Source organism: Mya arenaria, chromosome 11 (genome assembly GCF_026914265.1).
Source record: "Mya arenaria isolate MELC-2E11 chromosome 11, ASM2691426v1".
Classification (NCBI taxonomy): Eukaryota; Metazoa; Mollusca; class Bivalvia; order Myida; family Myidae; genus Mya; species Mya arenaria.
Window position 1 is genome coordinate 26,582,945 of NC_069132.1, and position 25,803 is coordinate 26,608,747.

Here is a 25,803-nt window from a genome sequence, read left to right on the forward strand (position 1 = left end):
TATGGATGAACTGACCATATTAATGGATTAGGCCAAGAGATTCCCTAATTTGTCATCTTAATTTTCATGAACCGTTTAACCTCCTTTTAATATGTTTCAAAATGACTTGTATTGTTCTTATTTCATTCAAATTAAATGTCATTTATTGACGGGAATTGATTTAAAGACAATCGTCACTTATACAAGTTTTCTGAAATAATGCGCTCTATTTTTTGCAACTAAATATTGAGGTCGTTTAAACACCCTTGTTATACAAGTTCAAATTCCTTCACCTCATTAAAGACATTTCAAATAACCCTATACAAGTTTAGGAAGCTTGCAGTAATGACCCGCACCTTTGGCTACAATAGGCCAACCCCCGCACCTGGGCCCCCAATGGACCGACCATCGTACCTGAGTCTCCAATGGGCCGACCCTCGCACCTGGGCCTCCAATGGGCCGACCCCCGCACCTGGGCCTCCAATGGGCCAACCCTCGCACCTGGGCCTCCAATGGGCCGACCCTCGCACCTGGGCCTCCAATGGGCCGACCCTCAAACCTGGGCCTCTGGTGGGCCAACCCTCGCACCTGGGCCTCCAATGGGCCGACCCTCTCACCTCGGCCTCCAATGGGCCGACCCTCGCACCTGAGCCTCCAATGGGCTGACCCTCGCACCTGGGCCTCCAATGGGCCAACCCTCGCACCTGGGCCGACCCTCGCACCTGAGCCTCCAATGGGCTGACCCTCGTACCTGGGCCTCCAATGGGCCGACCCCCGCACCTGGGCCTCCAATGGGCCGACCCTCGCACCTGGGCCTCCAATGGGCCGACCCTCGCACCTGGGCCTCAAATGGGCCGACCCTCGCACCTGGGCCTCTGATGGGCCAACCCTCGCACTTGGGCCTCCAATGGGCCGACCCTCTCACCTCGGCCTCCAATGGGCCGACCCTCGCACCTGAGCCTCCAATGGGCTGACCCCCGCACCTGGGCCTCCTATGGGCCAACCCTCGCACCTGGGCCGACCCTCGCACCTGAGCCTCCAATGGGCTGACCCTCGTACCTGGGCCTCCAATGGGCCTCCCTCGCACCTGGGCCTCCACTGGGCCGACCCTCGCACCTGGGTCTCTAATGGGCAACCCTCGCACTGGGGCCTCCAATGGGCTGACCCTCACACCTGGGCCTAAAATGGGGCCACCTTCACCTCAAATGGGGTCTGCCTTGCACCTGGGCCTCCAATGGGCTAACCGTCGCGCCTAGGCCTCCAATGGAGCCTCCCTTGCACCTCAGGAATGATATATCTATTACCAATAACCTTTCAGCAAGTTTTACCTTCCAATATACCACCATTGCAATTTTTACTGTTATAACAATAACTGATCATAACTTCGCAGACAAAATTAAACTTTATTGATTTTCTGAAAAAAGCATAAATGCAAGCAAACAACAGAATTGTGTCCATCTATTAAACATTGATAAAAAAAATCAAACTACATACTACTGAGAACAAAGTAATGACTGTTCATGGTTTTTTTAAACATTTGTTTATCCTTTCACTACACATTTATTTTTTGTTTATCTTTTACTACACATTTGTTTATTTTTATTTTTTTACTACTCGTTTGTTTATTTTTTTTACATTTTTTTTTTGTTTTACAACAACAAACATTACATTTTAAAAACTTCTGTATACTTTTCGTTTAATCAGAACAACTTTATACATCAAGACTCAAAATTTTAACTTTCACTTTCAGTTATGGCACATGGCACAATTGAACTGTCTGGTTCTGTTTGGTTAGGAATGAGATGTAAAATATTGGCACACGTAAAACCTTTTAAGTGTCAAATGAGATTCCCTATATTACATGAGCTTACATTAAAACCAAGGCAAAAAATATGTGTGGATAGGGTTGCATGTTAACAGTTAATTGTGAGATACATAACGTGTAAAGAAACCTTATTTCCCTTGTAAACAAATGTTCAAAGTAATTCAACAGAATGTGGAGATCTCATGGAAAGCGAGCTATCTCCATTGTAGGTTTTCCTGAGTAAGAAACTGGTCTTAAACTCCGCTAGGTTGTCCTAGATCCTACAGGAAAGTGTCCAAAAATATTTGATAGAACCCTGTTAGGTCTTCCTCAGAACAATGTCCCAAAAACATTCAATAAAGCTGCCCACATCGTAGTTTTCATTGTCAAGTTTGTACTGCTTGCAAAACTTCATCAGCTTCTTTTTGCCCTCGGTGTAGGAGTGTGCGTTCACGGCAACGTTAGCGAAGGGCTCTTCAATGTTTGCATTGAAAGTCGCGTCGTCGGCGTCGGAGGAAAACTGTCGGTACATAATGTCACCCTTGTTATCACGAGCTAGAAACTCCTTTCGTATCGACTCGTCGTCAAGGATGTGGCGATGATGAGACGGTACGAGCATGATGCCCATCAATAGTTCCTGAGGCTTGTGTTTTGGGGCGTGGGGTTTAATCCCACAGGATATCATGTAGTTGTACAGAACAAGGTCGCAGCCATACAGACGCTTGATCCAGTCTCGATTGTAGAAACCACCCATGCGTCCGTTGATTTCGATCAGTTTTGGTCCACATGAGGTAATAATCATCTCAACGTTGTATGCACCGTCGCTGAGTCCTGTAAAATAGAGCGTAGATCTTTTTTTACTGTTTTGTACATGCGAGAAAATTACTGGCTCTATGTATACAAGTATTGCTATTATTGACATATGTACCGCGTTCTTAAATGGTTTACAAGTAATTGCCAAGCTTAAGCACCCCAACCACGGATGCATCAATGCCAGGACGACAGAGGGAGGGCTACCTTTTTGTGCGCTTTGTCATCCAGTATGTGTATATTGTACAAGTATGTTTGACACATCCAAAGGCAGAAGGATTTTATAAGAGTATCTGTGAGCCTTGAAGAACAACTAAATAATCTACAAAGGTCCCACTGCAACCTGTGCTTGTAACCGTAGCTAAAAATGCAGGTACACATACGTGTACAGTTCCGCAACCGTGTAAATTTTTAGACCTTTATTCTAGAGTTAAAGTCAATTGAAAACTGTTGACCACAATTACATGTTACCCTACCGCATATGTGAAACACGTTTACTTATCAAGAAATAACGGAGACAAAGGCTATGAAAAACAGATGATCATCAAATACATGACGAATATTTCCCCCTTACCAATGTCAAGACAGCACTGAAAAGCGGCCACGATGAGCTGACACTGCTTATCCAGCGGGAGACACGACGGCATTATAGCGGCAGTTTCTGGAAACATAGAATAAAAATGTTTAAATGCAATCAATTATTAGCATCGCCACCTGATCAACAATGACAGAAAAAAAGTTATCTATATTTCTTTAACATGATATTGCACATGATCGTGACCAATTTGGATGACAGTGGTAGGAATTTTTGACCTTGCACAACAGAACTTTGTGACCGGGTCCAATGGGTGTTTTTATTTCATTTACCACATTCACGCCCTATAGAATTAACATGAACACTTTTAGGGTGAACGAGAGCAGTCACAGACTGCCATATCCCTCGCCGAATTAAGAACAGTATCAACTTTACTTTCCAGACCATTACAACCCTTCGTCTTAAGAAGGGGATTAAACACACACCCTTTCTTCGAATGAATTATACACGTACATGTCACTAACAACTGCAATTTATTGTTGTTGTTTTTCAAACACAGTTTGACAATTTTACACTAAACTTTCTATTTACAACACTGTTAAAATAAAGTATTTTTTTTATACTAGAATCTTTAAGTAGTATGTTTACCAGTGAAGGAGGGGACGTTGGTCGGACCATTGTCGGATATGAAAGCAGCCACGAGTTTTCGGTCGTACATAATCAGGTCAATATCATGCTCGGAGCCCTCGTAGTACTCCATGACAAACATGTCATTGCCGAAGCCCAGCCCGATACCACCGAAATCATCCTCATTTTGAAGCAGGGAAGTGGTCTCAGCGTACTTCTTCACCAGTTCGTCTTTGTTTTTCACGAGGTTGACGCCCACCGCGCTGGACCCGTGCTCAAGTTTAAGCATGGCTGGGAACGTCACGCTACAGAAAAAAATGAAAGAACACAAATTTAAAAAAGAAGTACAAAAAGGATTTATTAAAAGAAAAATATTTGAGAGTGGAACAATGCAAACGAACCATGACATATTGATTTTAATCTTTCTTTTGAACTCTCCATTCATAAAATAGCTTCAATTTTTATGATGGGAATCCCTAAACATGTACGTCTCAGCTTGTCGACTTTTGTTCGTGGCTGCAGACTCAATGCCCAAATGTTAAAATTGTTCCCTTAGGTGTCTTCCACAATTCAAAAGTGGGCTGGGAAGGCCAACAATTAAAACGTTTCATAATTCATTTTTTATTTTGTTTTGAGTTGCTTTAATTTTCAAGAGTAAAACATAACAAGAGCAACTTTAACAATGCGGTATTTTATACGAGATTTCTTGAAATTCAATTTCCATTTTTATGGAAATATCTTTCAACAGTATAAATGTTTCATGTCAAAACGTTTCTGACGAAACACTTAGAAATGTGGTGGAACAATGCAATTTGATGGTTGGACATGCTACATCCGATTCGGAGAGTGGTGGGAGTGGTTGGGGCCATGTTGACCCGTCCAACCCAAATCTACAATACATATACTATTACCAATTGCTGATTTCCTCAATGTCCTCTGGTTTTTTGATGAGGTAAGCCTTGGAGGCGTAGAGATCAGTGGTGAGGAAGTGGGATTTCATGGCACTCTTCTCCACCAAGCAGTTCTGGGTGCGAGACTTCTTCTTAGCAGTCAAAGCGGCCTCGTTGTTTGAACCTGCGGGGTAAAACTGGATCAGTGGCCATATTAACTTAAAAAGAAATAAATTTAGCAAATGGGCTTTAATTGCTCTAATTCACTCCTATTGGATGCCGAAGCAGAGTGGCATAATTGTTAAAATCAACCTGGTTCTGCTGGAAAATTGTCACAAAAGCAAACTGTGAGGTGCGTTTACTTTCAAATAAATTCACTTACCTCTGAGCCCAACATGTGTCCGAATAATAGCGGACAATGGAACACAGTCTTCCCAGAACGTGAGGCAGCCGGCGACCTTGATGCCCATCTCCTTGATGATATTAAGGATCTGGACAGCGTGGAAATCGTCCTTACTATGGTCAGTGAAGTCGTATTGGATGAAAGTCTTGGTGTACTCCTTTGCGAAGTGGTCAGCGTTGCAGTCGACCATTATCAGCTGAAAAGGTAAAACTATTCTTTATAAAAAAAGTTGACAGTATAATTATTATACCACACGATGTCTTCATTTACTTCAAAATATAAATGCCTTCTCCTACCTACCAAGTCAAAAACATTTAGTTTAGACGCCACCTCTCTCGGGAAGGATACAAACATGAGCACCGCAGAGCGAACGTAGTCCAACAAAGGGGCATAATTAAACGATAATAAAAGCAAGAAATGTGGGCCTTGCTCAAGATGCGGCGCGTATTGTATCTGGCAACATGTACACTCAATTTAATTCGAATATCTTAAAAAAATAACTTTATGGCCAAGTTTGAAGCTTTTGGCACAATGCTGACGTCATCAAGGCTAACACAATATCTAGCCAATTTTCTTCAAAAGACAGACAAGCTCATTCAAAACAAAATCATTGTCTATGACCGCACATGAACATTGTTTAATGCTTATGCCACGGTAATACTTACCAACGTAGCTTGACTTAAATGATTGCAATTTAAAAACGAAGTATTTAACCACGTAATTTCTTATATTCATGGAAAAAAAAATCATCCACATAAATATCACAATATTATTTACATCAATTCCGTATTTCTCAGTGTCAACCCAAATGCGACGTTTGCTGTGTCCGCCTGCGCCGACGATGAGGACTTGTTTGCCGCGTATCAGCCACCTCTGGGAGCGGGCGATAGCGTTCCGCACGTACGGACGGATCGTTCGGCCGTGGACGTCACCATGATTATAACGCGAGTAGCTAGACGTCTTCCAAAACTCAAAATCGTCTATGTCTGGATCTGCCTGAGGTTTAGATTAGCTGAATCATAGTTTATTGTTCACTCGAAAAGCAATCAAGAATACATCCATGCATACACACGAATATCACATAAAAATAACAAATTGGTTGGACAACAAAGAGATATATGAGCTGATATGTGCTTTTCGTCTGTTTTCTAGGTAGAAATCAGCACTGATGTATGTTTGGAGAGGACAAGCGAAAGTCCCCCTTGTGGGTCCCTCGCCCATATATATATATATTTATATTAGCGGTTATATTGAACGTATTAACATCATGTTTTTTCAGCCCTTTTTGGGACCGAAATTCTGCCCCATTCCCCTTTTCTTTGGAGGAGCATTGACCTCGAATCATTTAGCAAATGTAGCAATAGTGCCATTCATGAATATATGTCGATTAGTTTGTTGAATAAAAGGTTTTAAAACTGTTCGGCATTATTTCCCTTTTTGCCAAAACAACGCTATTTTCCCTTCTAAAGGGCCCCGAAACCATAAGCTTAAAGGGGAAAAACACTGTTATCTAGGTTTTTTTGTTATGTGGACAGTACCTGTAGGTAGGACATGATCTCATCGACAGGCATGGTCTCTGCTACCATCTTGCAGCCCAAGGCCATGATGTTGTCCATGATTTGGCAGGCGTACATGCAATCGTGGCTGTTCACCTCGATAGCCACCGCCGTCAGCTTCCCGTTCCGCTCTCTGACCACGTAGTCAATGCCTGAAAACGTTAACATAATAGTCATTATTATTTCTATCCCATGACTATTTCTATCCCATGACTAGGAGCATGGTGCATATACATCTGTGGGCCGGTATTCATAAAACATGTTAAGTTGTTTCCTATATTAAGTCGAAATTGTCATAGTCAATTTAAAAGAAAAGTATGAGTGTTTATAGTCTTAAAACATGTATTTTCTGAGAATGTTTTATAAATCAAATGGCGGATGACGTACTTATGTAAGATATTTTCTGAATAAACCGCCCAAATACTGACGAACATATATGTACGGCTTTTTTATCTGCCATAAAGAATTTACATTTCTTGTGCATAACAGGTAGCGACCATAGACGAAGGTATGACTGGGACCCATTGTTGAAATATCAATTAGGGTGGTTTCACTTTTTATAAATTAATATAATTCATGCATATATGCATAGTAAGCAGATCTTTTTTAAGAAGTTGCTTGGTGTACTCGTAATTGAAATTTCTCATTCCATTTTAGCAATTAATGAAGTTGGAGTTAAACTCCACAACCATGCAGCAATATAAATCGGTTGTCAAAAGTCCATCATTAAGATCAAAATTTCTTAACTCAACATCCATTCAAACATCAAGCATCAAACTTGCCAAATAGATCAGTCTGCGCGTAAAGCTCTCCGCGATCTTCCGCGGTCAATGTCCGCTCATAGTCCACGATGGCGTCCATGTAGCGCTCCGACTGGCCGCGCAGCTCGTGCTCAAACTTGAATATCTCCTCCACCTCGATGTTGAATGACTGTAGGGTGGTCAGGAGGGACAGTGTTGTGGTGTTATCTCCATTGATTGGACCTTCCGCGGATGCGATACCACAGATAATCTAAATAAGCAAAAACAGTGTATTTTTGTTTTTAAATGTGGGTTTGTTTATTTTCGTATGTCCATAATGACAGCTAATCTGAGTCGCTTGTTTTTCAACCATTATTATTATATCTGACACAATTAATGCATATCATACATGCACTACAGTAACCACCAGCTATTCAAACCGAAACATACCGGCACACAGACAGCTGTGTTGTCATGGTCGCGACTGATGATTGCGCGGCAACGGAAGCCCATTCCATCCTCTGCCATCCAACGCCGCTCCTTCTTGTTCCCTGGCCGTGGACTGAGATGCTCAATGCACTCCTCTACCAACACGGAACTTCCGGGCTCAATTTCTGCCAGGAGTTTCCTAGCGTGATTCATAATGTTGTCGAGATCATCAACCTGCATAATGCTGACGCCGACGCTGCCGCAGTACATACGTCCCGACGGCTTTACAACAACCTAAAGCATTTAGATAGAGAAACATTTATAGTTTAATTTCAAATCAAGCAAATGACCAAAAGGATGTCTAACAGGGAATCATCCTAGGTCTAATGCTGGGTGCATAAATTCAGTTGTAGATTTGACAATAAATACTTCCAAACATGTGTTTCTACACTATAAACACATTGATCTACACACCCTTCTAATGCCCATCATTTTTTCGCTTTCAAGAAATCGTTTTATTTCATCTTCTGCGAAGTCGCACTCGCTGTCGTCAATGTTAAAGACAACCATCTTTGGATTGGGCGTGGTCACTTTGTGCGTGGTCTTGTAGCAAAAGGCCAAGGTCACTGGAATGTCAATACCCACAGCCGCCATCGCATTACGGGTCCAAACTTTGTTGTCAGTCGACTCACAGAGTGCCACAGAGCTGCTCATAGGACAGTCCAGACCGCGCTGTAACGAATATTGAATTGACCATACAGTGACAATAGAATATGTATCATTCAGTCTGCTTATCATTTTTACCTACGTTAATGGGATCGAACGGATTAAGACACCGATTCAAATATATTCAACAAAACACAAATATTTTCTTACCTCGATCTCAGGGCCATCATTTCGTTCACCGCTAGTACAAACATCGGTGAAGTAGTTGACCAAATACGTCACACGGCGGGGTGTTTCAAACTCTTCAAGTTTTGTGACGCCGGCAGCGTGAAAGGTGATGGCCTTGTGCACAAACAGGGAGAAAAGGCCCTCATGTTCCTTGGAGGGTTCCTTCGTCAGCCAGGAAGAGGATAATATCATGTGGAATCCTCCAGGCACCTGCCGCCCACCTGCGGGATAAACAATTGAAAATAAAACAAGGTATGAAATAACAGCCTTTCACTCCTGATTTAACTCGTATTTGGTTCGATCCCCACGTGGGACACATTTCTATTCGCCTACTAAAAGGGACTTAATTACGGGACCAAGATCTAGAATATATTCACTAGCCGAGCTTAATGAATTAAGTTAATTAATTAAAACTTACTTCCACTGGTCACAGTGGTTGCACTGGTGTTTTAACACAGCTGTTTTTGTATGTTTGTTGTTATCTATTTTTATGGCGTGTTTGTGTGTGTATGGGGGGGGGGGGGATAGGATGGGTCCTGAATACAGAACTGCAACCTGTGATATCATGATAACACATGTTCAGGTGCACGTTTATTTAAGGACTTGCAATAACTTTTTATGTCGCATAAACAAACATCTTCGCCAGCTGGTACTCAGGGTTTAGATATAAAATAAGTGGTACAGCCTAATATAGTCATATTTTGGTTTTTATCTCATCTCAACTAACCTTCAAGCAGCATGCCAAGGCTCTCATGATGGCTGTGGAGAATGGTCACACATATGCCTTCCTTGTTTAGTTTGGGGGCCGGCTTGACTCCGAGGTGGTTTACGGTCTCCGGATATCCAGTCTCGTAAAGGCTGTACTGCAGGTTGTTGTATGCCGACTTGATGTTGACATCCTCCTTTGGGGGCTGCAACGGTGATGATAGTAAAGAGATGTCATTGTTATTTAAGAAGTGCTCATACTGCAGGCTGTGCAGTTTCACATGCAGGCATTGTTGTTGTATGCCTACATGATGTTGACATCGTCCTTAAGTTAATTGTACACATACTGTTCTACTTTAATATACCAAAATACATGTACTTATTGCAGTGTTAAGTCTATCTTTACACTTAATTAGGTTAAAAAAACACTGCGCTGATATCTTTGTTGAGAAGCATTAGGTTCATATCTGCGTGTCCAAAAAAAGGATTTGTCCTTGACATATGAATATCATAACTTATGTTACACAATTATAATTCAATGGTTTGTTTTGGAATAGAACATGATGATGAGTGTGGTCATTTGATCATATTTCAAAATGAATCACTGGACATGGCCTTTTCTATGTTTGCCTATGATGCTTTTCCAAGGCATCTGTGTACGTGATTATATACATGTATACAGTACATTCACCGTGATCATTGAAGGTCACTGAGTTTCCCATCAATCTTCATGAAGTTTCTGGTATTCATCATTCTCGTCCACCAGTGCGATGATGCTTTGCGACTTTATCAAACCTCTGATGGATTAGAATGGTATACGTGGACATTTTGTATATTACTATTAAACCTTGAGCCACCGTACCACAGTACCTAACACTTCATCGTTTTTGTTTTACATACGTTATCATGAATATAAACATGACAAGTCAATGTATTTTATTGTATTTAAATCAGTTATACACATTCGGTGCATCAGTACATTTATCCATAAAAACACTTTTTACATGTTTCTTGTTACTTAAAACTGTTGAACACGAATAATGAGCAAGAGAACTTGTAACGTGGTACGGTGGTACGGGTTTTAGAAAAACCAAGGTTTTGAAAAGTGTATATTTAGAAGGGGGAAACCAACGGTATTAACTGGTAAGATCCAGTTCCTTCTCTAAGAAACCACAGGCATTTGACTCAGTGAAACTGACAGAAATAACGATTTCGGACAAAAACTGGCTACAAATACTTCCTTAAAGAGAAGTATAAGTGACCATGTTTTTGTTCGCAATCGTTATTTATGTCAGTATTTGTTAACAACACGACTTTAATACATCATTTTAGACCAAAAGCTGAGTCAAACTCCTGTGTGTGAAACAAGCCGGAATGAAAGTCCGGATTAAGCCGGAATACTGTACTGTATGCGCTTATTGATTGAGTTCGTCTTCCACATGCATGGTTAAATTGGCATGAACCAGTTCACGATGAAATCACGCCATTGTCCAATGTCATAACCTACTGGATAATAAACATGTGAACTGTGCTAGGAGGTGAAAAGGGGAGTTAAATAATTACAGTAGAGAGAAACGTTAAAGTGCTTAGCTGAGTCTCAGATAGTGAAATGAAAGTAACGTATGGGAAATACCACTCGACCAATGACTTAACTATGTGCCAATGAGGTAGATAAGTCGTGGAGCCTTGCAAACTAACGGACAATCGCCGGACTTTTTCTAGGAAATCAGTGCAGACCCCCCCCCCCCCCTCCCCGACAACACCTTAACATTTATTACGTGATTTTAAAAATTAAAGCAACAATCATGTCGCCCCACGCTGACTCGAGTTCCCCGTTTAAAGATAGCGCTGAATGGTTTCCTATTTAAAAAATAGCGCGGACTGGCTTTTCCACAAATGTGTGGTAAGCAATGTGATACATCATAAGATTCAATGCGTTGTCCACCAACGGTATCAATTCTTATGTTAATTTTCGACAATTTCGTTTTTTCTTGCAGTTGTATCATCTGGTGTATAGTCCCTTTAAAAAGTCACGTGATATGCAAATTTCGTAGTGACTGCGCGCTTAATTAAGACTTTGTTTTCGGTTTAGTAGCATACAGTATGCTTGTTATTGCGATACATATATTTTATTATTAAACTGGGGGTTAAAAAACGTCTATAAGGTTAGCAGAAGTTATTTGCATATATATTAAAAAAATCAGTTCACACTACTAAGAGATACTGGTACTTAAACAATCAGCCTTGACTGCTGTATTCACCCCCAGAGGACATTGACCTGTGTGTGGTTGAGCCAACAATAAGGTGTTTGTTTCTCTAATCAGTTCACATTTCTTAAATATACTGGGACTAAAAAAACAGCCTTGACCGCTGTATGCGATCCAGGCGACACTGACCTGTGTGTTATTAGGCCATAATAGCTGCCAACAAAAAGTTGTTTGTTTCGCAAACCGAGAGATAGCAACATGAGAATATGAAACAATACTTGTGCAACTGTAATTAAATAGCAAGAACAGTTCTGTTCTGCAATAATTAAGGAGTTTTCCGACAAAAGATTTTTTCAGATCTTGAAGCAAGCTGGGGTTCAAGTACGTCCATTAAAATGTAATTTGGATACACATACAAAACATTTCAAACTTTGGAGCATATCAGGCAAACGGCGATCCCTATCGATTTCTCCTTTCCTAAGTATGTCAAGAAAGACTTGTTTAGCATTCATTTATCTATTTGAAACTTGGCTAGATTGAAGTAGATAAGAATTTCAGAAAAAAATGAGGGTTTCTCCAGAGCAATGAATTTAGTTTACATCACTAAATGATACTGGGACTTTAACAACCAGCCTTGACCGCTGTATGCACCCCAGAGGACATTGACCTTCAATGTCATTAGGCCAACAAAAAGTCGTTTGTTTCACTAACGTGTAGATAGCACCTCGGGAATATGACCCAATAACTGTTTAATTAGAAATTTAACGACAGAAGATTTTATCAGATCTTTTGTAAAAACAGTATTTGCATAATTTTCCCAGAAATGTCGTTATACAAAATTAATGTTTTAGTGCAAAAGTAACCAATCAAAAATAACCTGTGGCTTTGTGATTGCAGCTTTTTACAGAAAGATAATTGCATTTTTGTAACCACTGTAACCTTCTTTCATAAAGTTTGGTCAACTCCTTTTATTACCAAAACATCTCGCAAAGGGTGTTTGTTTTACTCCAAAAATATTCTTCCTCAAACTAAATAAAACATAACATTCGAAGCGTTTTGATTTTTTCGCTCCCCACCCATTTTTGCAGTGAGTAAAAGCCCTCTGTTAATAACACAAAATGTCTGAATAAGAAAAAGTGTGCACCTGGTAGGTTTTGGAGGAAAAAAAGTAAGGGTCGGTCGGATTAGTGTAAACAAACATTTTTTGTATTGGGCCTGATATTTTAAAGCTTTCATAATTACGATAAAATATATTTACTGAGACGAAAGTTGAAGAAGAGGAGTGAATTTAACATTGAATAATAAGTATGCAACCACGGTGTCTAATTCATATGCAACATTGTATCAAATGCACAATTAAATCTGCATGGTACTGCATGCCATTTTATTAACTACAGTACTGTACAGTATACACAAGAGAATGTATACTGTATATGATATCCAGTACAGTACTGTGCATGCTACAGTACAGTACTTATATCAGTTACTCACCTTCACTTTAAGTGTGGAAGGGGGCCCCAAATCCACGTCGGTATTCCAGAGAATTGCATCAATCTCCACATTATAGGAGTCACAAAGATCCTTTAACTTTTCCTTCAGGGTTTCGTCGGTATCACTCCCGCCGTCGTCATCGTCGGCATTCCTGTTCTCAGTTTTTTGACCATCCATTTTCGATGCTTTACAAAGTTTAAATCAAATTAAGTTTGAATAATACTGCACAGTTTTGAATATATAGGCTCTTTGCAAAGTGTTGTGCTAACCTCAAGCGCCCGCTTTTATAGTTGCCTATCTAGCGAACAGGAAAGAACTGCCTGCTGATCGATCAACCAAACAGAACCGGAATGTATCAAAGCGCTGTAAGTGCTGAGCGGCTGGGGCAGTCATTGTTTTGATCAGCTGTTTTTTTATATGGTTTTCTTATTTTTTATCATTTAAATTATTTACTATCCAAACATTATATATATATATATATTACAACCTTATCACATTTAGTGATGTTTAACCTGAAAACAGTAAAAGATCTATAGATGTTTCTATGTGGCAAATTACACCAGTTCTGAAGCGTCTACTCATTGTTACATGCCTTCTTTTAATTAATTAACACATAACAGTTAATCAAAGCATGGTTATACCATCTCAGACCATTTCCTACTTTCTATATTTGTTGGTTCTGAAGCTGAATGGTTTGTGATTTCAAAAACAGGCTGAACATGTTGGATCTACTTTGTCTACTTTTTTGTTTACATTTTCACCAGATTGTTTATACACGTATACCGGATCTGGTCACTTTATCGAATTCGCAATGGTTACGTTCAACTAATTTTATTTTTCTTATAAGAAAAGTAAGTTTTTTTCTAACGTTGCGTAATGTTTAATACACGCTTGCGAAACAGTGGCTCAAGCTCTTTTAGGAGCTGTATATAAAAAGAGCCAATGACACTTACGAGCTTGAGCAAAAGAGCGCACATCATGATAAACAGTAAGTATGCCTTGTTACTTTACCTAATATTACCATTATGAGGTTTATTTGAGAAATCGGGGAATGCAGTGCCATATGAATATGTTTCATTTTCACACGTGTTTCGGTTATTTTATAAACATACTGTTAATGGAGTAATAAGAACGATTCTCTCTCAAATACAAGCATGTTTACAAACGAGAGTAGAACCGTTTCATCATTTTTCAGCTGATTTTCACTATAGAAGCTTACAATAAGAGAACACCAGAATTTGCGAGTGCTTTAATATGCCGGAATGAGCATTTTATACTCTTTTTTGGGTTGAGCTGGAGCCAAACGCCAGGGAGCTTGAGCCAAAGCGTGGAGGCCGAGCCAATACGATTTTCATAATAATGAACTCATGAACTCAACTCGGTGTATCTGGAATACCTACTATTTGATACTTGGTTATTCGAATATTTAACTACCTGCTAGTTGGTAGATTCGAATAGTACATAGTAGTAAGATATTGATGTTTAGCTACTCGACAATATCCAGTTGGCTAATTGCGAGTATCCAACCACCAACCAGTTGGTAGTTGGGGATTCAGATTTGTCTTGTTTTATGGTTGAAAAGTGCACTTGTGAAGAAATTATTTTATGCATGCACACATATGGATCTTCAGTTCGAACACTGTTATATGTGAGGGTTTTTGTTCTACCACGAAGGTCACCACGACCTTGACCTCAAAATCAATATAAAGTTCATACCATGGTCATGATTTGCCGACATGGAAAGTTTAAGATCCCTGAGCCTTAGCGTTTAAATATGTTTTTAAACTCACTAAAATACATATGATGTCATAATAAATGTATTTTAAGACGCACTATTTTGTTTAATGACGCCTTTTTAAGAATGCGCAATGATATTTGTTATGACGTGACGTCAGCAGTGGACTACGGCCGTTTTATATATATGAGGTACGTATATTTTCTATCCACATCGTAAAACTTGGTGCTCTTTGTTAAAGGATTTATTGTGTTCTCTTGGTTTTTATGAAGTTTTCCAAGATGTTGGCAATGACAACATTTGTCTCGCAAATGTATGACAACGCTTAAAAGGTCAGTTTATTCAAGGCTGGAATGGAAGATAACAGGATTCTACTTGGCCGCAATTTCTCGAAGCTTCTTATGTCCCTTATAACAGGATTAAGCTATACTCACTATTTTGTTCTTCCATAATTTGTATAATATTAACTTCTTTAAGAGTATTTATACTTAGGATAGGAGTTATGTTTATGATGATCCAATTAACAATTTTTCATTTATCAAAATTCAATTTCAGTATGTATTTTATCTAATTCAAATAAGCTACTTAAGCCTGTTAAGCTTAAGAAGTTTCGAAAAATTGGGACCAAGGCTAAATTTTATAGATATATAACTTGTTTTAAGCCTCAGCCATATTAAGATGTAATAAATATTAGTCAATTTAGAATAGCTTTAGCAAAATTACGAGTTTCCTTACATGAACTATGTATAGAGACTGGTAGATGGGCTAGACCTGTCTCAAAACATGTACATGAGAGAAAATGTATCGAATGTAATATTTTAGAAGACGAATACCATTTGTTATTGAATGTCCATTGTATAATGATATTCGAAACTCTTTATTGCCATCCTAGTATGGCCAAATTTATAGAGTTAATTAACACTTAAAATGAAGGAACATTTGAGTGTATTTGTTTACAAAGCTTTTCACATTATGTCAAATAGACATTTTGTTATTATGTATTTCTTTTTCACATGCTCATGCTGTCATGCTTTATGAGCTGAGTTGTTTGAGAATAAAACTTGAAACTTGTTACAGCCTAGTATACTAGGCATTATCATAGTTTGTCCATGCACTCTTCTGTTGTTAAGATATGATTTCATGCACGTTGATTTCTAAAGGTAGAATATTGTTTATTGTACATAATGTATTTGAAATGTATACATAAATATGTATTACATATCCCTTTCAATCATATTTCAATGTAAGCATATAAAACGTCACAAACATGCATATCATAATTATTTACCTTAATATATTCCCTGTATACGCTCTAGGTAATTACATTGAAAGGGCAGATGTTTTATAAACTCGGAAAAGTAAGAGTAAAATTACTCGAACAGTTGATTTATAAATGTATGCATGTTCTAAATCTAATTTTGTATACAATTTATGAGTTAATATGTTACCGCGCAAGTACATATTATTTGTATTGATCTCCATTGTGCACTTTATGACTCATGGGTCTACGACCTTCTGGTTTGTTATAAATACAACTTGAAACTTGCAACTGAAAACTTGTATTGCGGTATGTAATGCGTTTCGATTCATGATGAGTATATTTTAGATCTCTTAATTAAATATTTCTACTCCGTTTTGATCAGGATGCCATATTTTACTCTAAAATTTCAAATTTATACTTATTCGACTCTAAAATTTCAAATTTATACTTATTCGACTCTAAAAATTTCAAATTTATACTTATTCGACTCTAAAGTTTCAAATTTATACTTATTCGACTCTAAAGTTTCAAATTTATACTTATTCGACTCTAAAAATTTCAAATTTATACCTTTTCGACTCTAAAATTTCAGATTTATACTTAGTGTTCTAATAAGTAAATTATACACCTACATTAATAGCCATTTATTGGGTGATATGTCTGACATCCTTTCTATAATTGGATGGCGACTCCTTACAATTATTTTTTCTTCAAATGTTACCAATTATGTTTACATATTGATTTACTGTTGGTTTAAACATATTTATTTCATGAAAATATACAAGTGACAACATATATTCTAAATGTTTAAGAATTTGATCGAAAGCTAAAAGCTTATAAAGATCATTTCTTCTGTAGAAAGCAGTTCAATATACTAATGTGGTTGTCTTTTAAATATAAGTGCATTTATAAATAATACATCAAAATACATCATAAATGTATGTATCACAATGGAACTTAACAAATGTTTATGTGTTAACCGGGAAACAACATATATGGAGATCCATGAGATATATAATATAAAGAATAATCATTGATTTACTGTTGATGGATGTCATCATGATGATCTGTATTAGTCAGAATAACATGACTTGTGTTCATATTTATACATAGTCCTTCATTGCACCTTTTTTTTTGTTTCTTCATAAAATCACATTTATTTTAGTCAGATCTAAAACTATAAGATTTTGGGCCAAATCATTCATAGCAACAGACAAACCGAATTGGAATCATTGGCATCTGTGTTAAGAACAAAATTAGATGATTTATAAGTACTGGCCATCATCTATATATCGCGTTTTTTTATATTAATAGGATGTTGGTTGCTCTTTATAGGAATACTATACTATTGTGTGATTTGGTATTTAACTCAAACTTTAATATTGTTAGTTTTTTTTTTCAATTATTAAAATGCTAAAGTGCTGACCAATGAGCTGACGATATATAAAAAGAGTGATACCGCTGAGCTATTACTGACTATTACTAACCATGCCGATATTGGATTTGCCAATAAACATGGAACTTGATAAAGAAGGAACTTCTTACTAGTGAAATGAAAGTAGTATGTAGAGTTGTTTTCATTTTTGTAATATCAGTTTATTAAATATTAATTAATAATTTGATATTTCTATATTTTGTAAGAGCGTTTAGTTGCAAGCCACAAGCAAACTGGTTCACAACATTCAAGGTCGATCATAATAGAATTTTTTTTATTTAGTTTTACGGGAGCTCTTAAGAATTCAGTTCCTGTTGGTCATATATTGACGCCAAACAATGAATCTATTAATACAGCCGCGGCGTCTTATAACCCTTTTAGTGTTGAATACATTTCTGTATTGTTAAATAACGCGTGTAATGTGAAACATTGCAACACTCTGTAATACTGCGCATGGTTATGATATTCCTATCAAAAAAGCTGCACTGACTCAGGTATTACCGAACAATCTCTATTATTTGTCAAACATTCAAACTATTCGGACAATAGTCACCCGCTTCTTGACTTCGGCCGAATATCTGTTTTAAAGATACTTCTTGCGTATGAAGTGGTGTGCATAATAGGCATATGGATCTGCAACGTATTTAGAAATATAACTCCCCGTATACACGTAAAATATTGTTATCAGCTTGTTTCTTCAATTGAACATAATTTTGGATTTTATCAATAAGAGTCAAATAATCAAGAGAGTTTCGTTTATATATGGAAACTGAATACGGAAGTAACAGACATTCAATGCAGTGTGTTTAGATAGTAATATTGTATTATCTTTCGCTGAAGCGGTTTCAGGATTTCACATGCGGGTTGCATTTGGTAAATTGGCGCCAAAACTTAGGACGTCTTTCCCAAAGTGGTATCGTGGGTTTTTTGATAGTAATAGTCTAGCATGATGCATTCTGGTATAAGCATTGGATATCTCTTCTTCCATATTGATATAAAAAATTCAAGCACTTTGATACTTAAAGGGAATATATAAATCACTATGGCAAAGATACAGATGCATAGACATTATTTTGCGTACAGTTCAAAACCAGTTGTTTGGGATATTCCGGATCAGTAACAACATTTGCATGTATTATTTGTCCAAAACCATTGCTATGAATAGTATTTTTTTCTATTAACTGAAAGACTAATTATTCCTAAGTTGAAATTAAATAGTTTGAGTGTTGAGGCTGTTATTGATATTTCCACGCTTGGCTTGACTTGACCAATTTGGTTACTTCCGGTTCATTATCTGGGTCAGTTATGGATCAACGTAGGGGTGTTCTCAGAGTAATTAGGAAACGTTGTCAAAGGGTAATAATCCACCGAAATTGAAGTATATAATGTACTCACATTGAATATACAAGTTAAGGCACACATTTGTTCCAGTTATTCAAAAATCCTAAGCCTTTTGAACATGACATAGTGAAATTAATAAAAGGGTCATGATTTAACTAGATTTTATTATAAACAATATTAATATTATTAATTTATTATATACAATATTAATGCTAGCATTAATTTAAATAACAAACAAACACAACAGTTAAATTTACATGTAAAGATGCATTGAGATTACAGTTATAAATGATTGGAAAAACAAATAATCACACTTATAACATTACATACCCTATAAAAACGTATACAAGTTTGCCTGTATCATTGTGGGAGAACGGACCCCGGATATAGCTAAAAAAGTGATAAGTAAACAGACAAATATGCAGTTGTTTTTCTTTACCAGAGGTAAGATCTTGCTGTGTTAACGCTTATCTACCGTATCCACAAATGAAGCAAGTATTTGAACTAATAGCTGAATGCTAACTTTGGCCTATGGTGTACTTTATAATGCTTACGATTTCGCAGACCATGAAAAATATTACCTCAAATCTGAGATGATCACTTCAAAACACACAGAATTTCGACAAGTTATTTTTAGGAAATATATTGAATAAATAAAAAATCTGAATCGAAGGATTTTACAAGCACAAGCTAAACTATTTTCATTGTAAAAACTGGCAATGTAACTTTTAAAATGTTAAAGATATGCCCTAAGAAATGTTCACAGAACCGTGTACTGGGGATATCCGTCTTATATACTGAGGGTAGTTTAAAAGTTGAGAAATGTGTACTGGGGATAGCATGTAAAATGGGACAAAAATGATAGTAACACTGTTTATATACAAGATACATGTGTGTCCATTTCAAACTTTTTCGTTTACTCCAATCTTTATAAATATTAATGAATATGTATCATACGTACATTTAATACTAATTTAGTATCCAAGTGGTGTGCAAGTTGTAGTAAGACGTATCATATTTTACCAGAGGCTGATGGGTCCAGGCCAACAACTTTTAATATCATCTTCTTTACCAACTATTCAACTCTTGTTCAATTACCTACAAAATTACTTTATTTTCAGAATAACAATGCAGTACAGATGTTGTTATTGCAAACAGTACTTTCAAGAGTAAAATGATATAATCTGGCACCTGATAGATAGGCACCACACTGAAGAGATAAAATTACCATACATATGTATAGCAAACACCACATACGTTCTACGGTCATATGTTTGTGTTCCTCAATAAATCAGATTACCGGCGTATTTCAAATATTTAAATATTTGCGACTCGAAAGTTCATGCTTGTGAAAATCACACCATGGTTAACTAATCTACTAGTATATGAATGAAACAGTTTTAAGTACATACAGATACAAAAAAACATCAACATTTTTCGCTCTCATCCATCGATATGGACAACATCGAACGATTTCCCATGAGCTTGCGTAGAGGTAAAAAGCCGTAATTATTATCACAGTCGTGTTATTCTAAATACATCGTTACTATCCTCCGTACACTTAATAGCTATACACTGTGCAGTTATTTATTTGCTTCATCTATACCCAGTACACCTTCAGGTCATCAAAAAGTATGGATATCTCCGTAACAACAAAACATATCGTATTGCTATCTTACACAATACGAGATGCTGTAATTTCAATGAAATCGCTCGATTCAGTTTTTATTCTTATTTTCTATCTGTTGTTTTATGTTTAAAATCGTACCACATTACTGATTATTTGTGAGCGATCATGCAACTTTCGGCGAGAATTATGCTAATTTATACAAAAGAGGAGACACATTTCCATCATAGTCGTATATTGCACAGGATCAAGCTATTCGAAACTCTTCGATTTTTGATATACATCTTCATAAAATACAAAAAACGATAATAAAAAAACCCAAAAACCTTACCATGTGTCAAAATCAAACGCTTATCACTTTTTGAGCTATATCCGGTGTCCGTTCCCCAAAGTGCGTATTATAGTATCAAACAACATGATATTACATGTTTTCACTTAACAAATGAAACCTTCATAGCGTAACTTTCTTCAATTTTTCCAATGATGAGTGTAATAGGGAGACAGATGCAAATGTACATGATGGACATGTGATGAAATATGAGCATCAAATAACAGCACCCCCTCCTTTCAGGTGCTGGCCAGGGAGGAAATTTGGACACATTTCATCAGTTGTAATGGCATAAATGCCACCATCCTCATCTATGACACTTACGTAAAACCCTGCCAATAATTTAGGTGCATGCGCAATTGGGAGGCCGCAATATCTGAAAAATGTAATTGTCTACATTTGTCTGTCATCATTAAATTAAACCATAATAAACGTCTCAAGGATATTTGGACTGAAAATATTCCTCTAGTGTGTTAACAAGGTGTTTCCATATTTGGGCTATGTGCCTAGTTTTTGACCCCAGATAACCCACATTCGAACTTGACCTAAATATTATCAAAACAACATTTTTAACAAATCTCCAGGATATTTGAGCTAAAAATGTTACCTTTAGAGTGTTAACAAGGTTTTTCCATATTTGGGCTCTTTGACCTAGGTTTTTCCATATTCGGGCTCGTTGACCTAGTTTTTGACCCCAGATGACCCATATATGATTTTGAGCTAGAAATCAACGAAAAGGCATTTCTGACAAATTTCCAGGATATTTGTTATCTCAGATGACCCATATTCGAACTCGTCCGAGTAATTACTGGGACAAACATCCTGCCCAAGTTTCGTGACAATTGAGGCAGAAATGTGACCACAATACAATGAATCAGTTTACAATATAATACATAGGAATGTGCATTGAATATATATGTCTATATATGTCGCGATATGGTCGGTCGCGAATCATGGCATATTAATACATGAAAATTGATTATAGTGTTATTGTTTGTATTTTGTCAGCAGTTTCCGAAATATACATCACAAATATATCACAAAAGAAAATTATATATCTTCCAATGTTGTTCGACTTTATGACTCATCTCTGGGTAATCTTAAATATGTTTGCAATAAAACCCTTTACTGGCAATCAATTTAAGCTTAGATCAATAAATACAACTCTACAACACTACATTCCAAGAATGATATAATTACAAAAAAATACGAACAACTACAACTGATGAACACCGACATACATCCGAGGTTGTTTTCGATAAAAATGGACGAGGAGATCCGAATGACTGACTAAGGAGTTAAATCGGCTTCAAACAACCAATTTTAAGACTTCATCAGGATATGATTTTTTTCTAATATATTCATATTGCCTATACGCGGCTGAATCGACATTATTCTGACAAAAAAATCATAAAAAATCAGCCAAAGTTGCAGTATGCGTACATGATCCTTTATGATCCTAAAACTGTCCATTTCCAGCTCTAAATAATGCACCTTAGAATGCACCAGATTGCACCAGGGCTTTCAATATTTTCTTAGGGGGCATACCCGAACCCCCTTAGCACAATAATGAATCCACATGAACAGGGGGCTAGCTACGCCCCCACATGGCATTCGTACTGATTTTATCAATGTAGTAATGTGCATATAGGAGACCTAAGACAGTGAGTGGTTCTAACAGCTGGGTGAGAGGGTGAGACGCCATCCGCGAAAAATACTTGGTCGGATCTTGTTTAAAGGAGTTTTGATGCATGGACAAATGACACCTTTTCACAGGATTTCCCTGCTTCAGAGTTTGAATTAAGACGCCCTGGTGGCGAAAAACACTGAATTCTGCATACGTATCAGCGCAGATTCGCCTGAACTAAAGTAAAGATAATTTTCAATCTGCACGGCAGAAATAAAATTGAAGATTGTATTTCAATATAATTTATAGATACTTACTCGAATGGTTTCGAAAGACATAATGACATGAACTCAGATTCGGCCTCCTTTTCCAGCGGCTCATCCGTCTGTAAACGTTTAATAATGAAGATGATCTTTATGACGATGATGATTACTACTACTACTACAACTACGACAACGACGATGATGGTGATGGTGACAAGGACGACGACGTTGATGATGATGATGATGATGATGATGATGATGATGATGATGATGATGATGATGATGATGATGATGATGATGTTGTGATGAACGATGAACGATGATGATGATGATGATGATGATGATGATGATGATGATGATGATGATGATGATGATGATGATGATGGTGATGATGATGATTATGAATTATGATGATATTGAATTATGATGATGTTGAATTATAACCAAATGCAACTGTTGGATTTTATTTAAAGGGACTTTACACCAGATTGGCACCAAAAAAAGTTTTTTTTCTGTAACGAATCTCAGGACAATTATCTAATAGAATATTTTACGCTTTGATATCATAATTGTAAAAAAAGTACCAAAATGTAAAAAAAAAATTGTGTCGGAGACGGGGTTCGAACCCGTGTCGCCAGAATTCAAGTCCAGCGTCGTATCCACTGAACTACGACGGCTTACTCTAAATGGGTGACATAATTTACATATAGACCTACCTCGGTAATAACACGTGATAACACCGACTAGCCAATCACGCATAAGGAATGAATTCTGCCTGGTAGACATACCCAGTAATCTTTTTAAATGGAAAAATACAAAATAAATAATTAACTTAAATAAATTGTAAACTATGTGGTACGTCAGTAAGTAAGTTTCAATGCATTGTACACATCGATGCAAAGTTTATGTCAGTTTTCGACAATTTTCTTTTTTTCCGCTATTTTATCATACGGAGTACAGCCCCTTTAAGATTAAACATATTAAGTAATACAGCATATTAATGAAAAGCTAATACATGTACTTTTTTCAGGGTTCAACACTTAAGGGAGCCCGAGAGTCAGATACTCATAACTTTAGGCACTGACTCCTAGATTTTAGAGCTTGGGTCCCTAAGAAGTTCACTGTTCAGGCAAGGGAAGACAATTACAATTATTGTTAAATTTTGGGTTACAACTTTTTAGTATTTAGTAGAGTTACTGAAAACCTCAAAACATTCTAACACATATTGTTTTGAAAATAATTAGCATTACATGAACTTCTATTTTTTCCATGGCTTGACATTTTCATTTTGACGCAAACTCCTACTGAAATTTGTTGGTGGGTAGTCCGACGGAAACTCGCATAATCATGTAGTGTGTACTGTGTTACATTGACAGCTGAAGAAATTAATAATTCTAACATTTAAGACAACCAAAGACTATCAGTTGAAAATTAAAGAATAAAAATGAAGTAATAATATCAAGTTCTAAATGTTTTTGTCTAGTGAAATAGGTTTCCACATCTTACTCAAAAGGTACAAGTGTTTTGGGAACCTAGGTTTTTTTGTATTGCCCTGTTGAAAACAAAACACAAATTTGAGATTGTGTTATTTCCTTCGATTCTGTTAGTTTGTGTTTAGCTTTGGTTTTGACATCAACATGCATTACTATTGAGTGGAATTTAATTAATAAAATGTTCAATGTTATATTTCTTCGATATTATATATTATATTTCTGCAATTAGCTAAGATACATACAAATTCAATTTAAGGTAAAACATAATGATATTGGTGCTCTCATTAATGTTTTTACAACAACGAAATATACGCTAAAACGCACCTTCAACGGCCACCTAGCTAAAAAAATATTTTGGTCATGCTACGCCCCTGGATAGTTTCGCTTAATAATATCTGAACAACTTTATTTTCATTCACTTGATTTAAAATGTAAAAAAGCACTTAGACCTTTCCTTTAATTTGACTACGAACATTTTAGAAAATTGACTTTTGTACAAGAAATAACTATTAAAAGGTGTTGTCAATGATGAATACCGCGCGTATGTACGCGGAGCTTCACTACCATAACAAGAAAGACCACTAGGCTGCTATCTCGATGGATAGTTTCAGAAGTTATCTCATACCATCGATCTGAATTCAATCACAATTCGGTTCAGTGCATGGAAACGTTGGTGTTTTATTGAAAATCCTTAAATATAGGCACAAAGGACGTTTTTATTGGCTGCCTACATTTGGACACAATAACAGCATACAGCGTGTCCGCTCTCCATTATCTACTAACTGAATAAAACTCTTTGATACGATTTATAAATACGCCGACCGTATGAATTCAAATGGTTTCAGATGTAATCTAATAACTTTATTACATATTTTAAGATAAATCGGCACGAACGCTGGACATTTTTCTAAAGATTTAACTGATATGTTTAGGGTTCTTTAACGCTTTCTTGAGAAAATGTGAAAAATTATAGATTGATTTCCTTGGAGTGTTTCTTTAAAATGCCGTAGAAATGGAAACCAACCGGCACCACTTCTATAGATTACTTTCATAAAAGAAACGCGACAGAATCGATTCCCAGAAAATCACTTGCTTTACAAGACCAATAAAGAACAATTTGTTTTAGCCAGTGGACATCTGGAAAACACCAGGACGTTTATTGTCCAATCTAGACCCGTAATACCGCCATTAATCACAATTGTGCACTGGCTTCTTGTTTCAAAATATATGTATGTTGTGTGGGAAATATGTAGCACAAATACGAATGAACGAATGCGTAATATTAGTACTAGACTGTCACATGGCCGGATTCGAGCCAAAAACATCTTAGATGAGAGACAGAAATCTTCAAGTAGCTCTTCTTCTGTTCATACAAAATCATATACCGACTGCAAGAGTAAACATTTAAATAAGAGTTCGGTCACAATCAAGTTGATAAGAAAAAGCTTAATTCACAGTAAAATGGATGTTGTTGAACACACTCTCACAACAGTAGAACATTTACGGTAAATAGAGGAAATCTTTTAAGTTATAACTGTCTAAGAAAAAGATGCACGTAACCATCATGATCGCTTGCAATCCGGCTGGTGAGATAGGATCGGGCGTTTTGGAATAACACTTACC

The 25,803-nt window shown here is 37.1% G+C and overlaps 1 protein-coding gene across 1 annotated transcript; it reads right to left on the minus strand.

Annotated features, from left to right (window-relative positions):
• Positions 1-1,370: 1,370 nt before the first annotated feature.
• Positions 1,371-20,926, minus strand: LOC128209787 (carnosine synthase 1-like). The gene is made up of 14 exons (XM_052913994.1): positions 20,801-20,926; positions 13,071-13,255; positions 9,395-9,578; positions 8,650-8,888; positions 8,248-8,505; positions 7,795-8,067; positions 7,387-7,615; positions 6,587-6,756; positions 5,826-6,044; positions 5,028-5,244; positions 4,667-4,829; positions 3,777-4,060; positions 3,168-3,254; positions 1,371-2,614 (listed from the first exon to the last, which is right to left on the minus strand). Exons 2-14 carry the CDS (start codon positions 13,245-13,247, stop codon positions 2,103-2,105), a joined length of 3,012 nt encoding a protein of 1,003 aa, XP_052769954.1. The 5' UTR covers positions 13,248-13,255; positions 20,801-20,926; the 3' UTR covers positions 1,371-2,102.
• Positions 20,927-25,803: the final 4,877 nt, after the last annotated feature.

Excerpts from the sequence above, each read along its gene's own strand:
- LOC128209787 (XM_052913994.1), bottom strand. The coding sequence starts at position 13,247 with ATGGATGGTCAAAAAACTGAGAACAGGAATGCCGACGATGACGACGGC. Across the intron at positions 9,579-13,070 it reads CTTCCACACTTAAAGTGAAG|CCCCCAAAGGAGGATGTCAA; the intron begins GTGAGTAACTGA and ends TCACCGTTGCAG. Across the intron at positions 4,830-5,027 it reads GACACATGTTGGGCTCAGAG|GTTCAAACAACGAGGCCGCT; the intron begins GTAAGTGAATTT and ends TTTACCCCGCAG.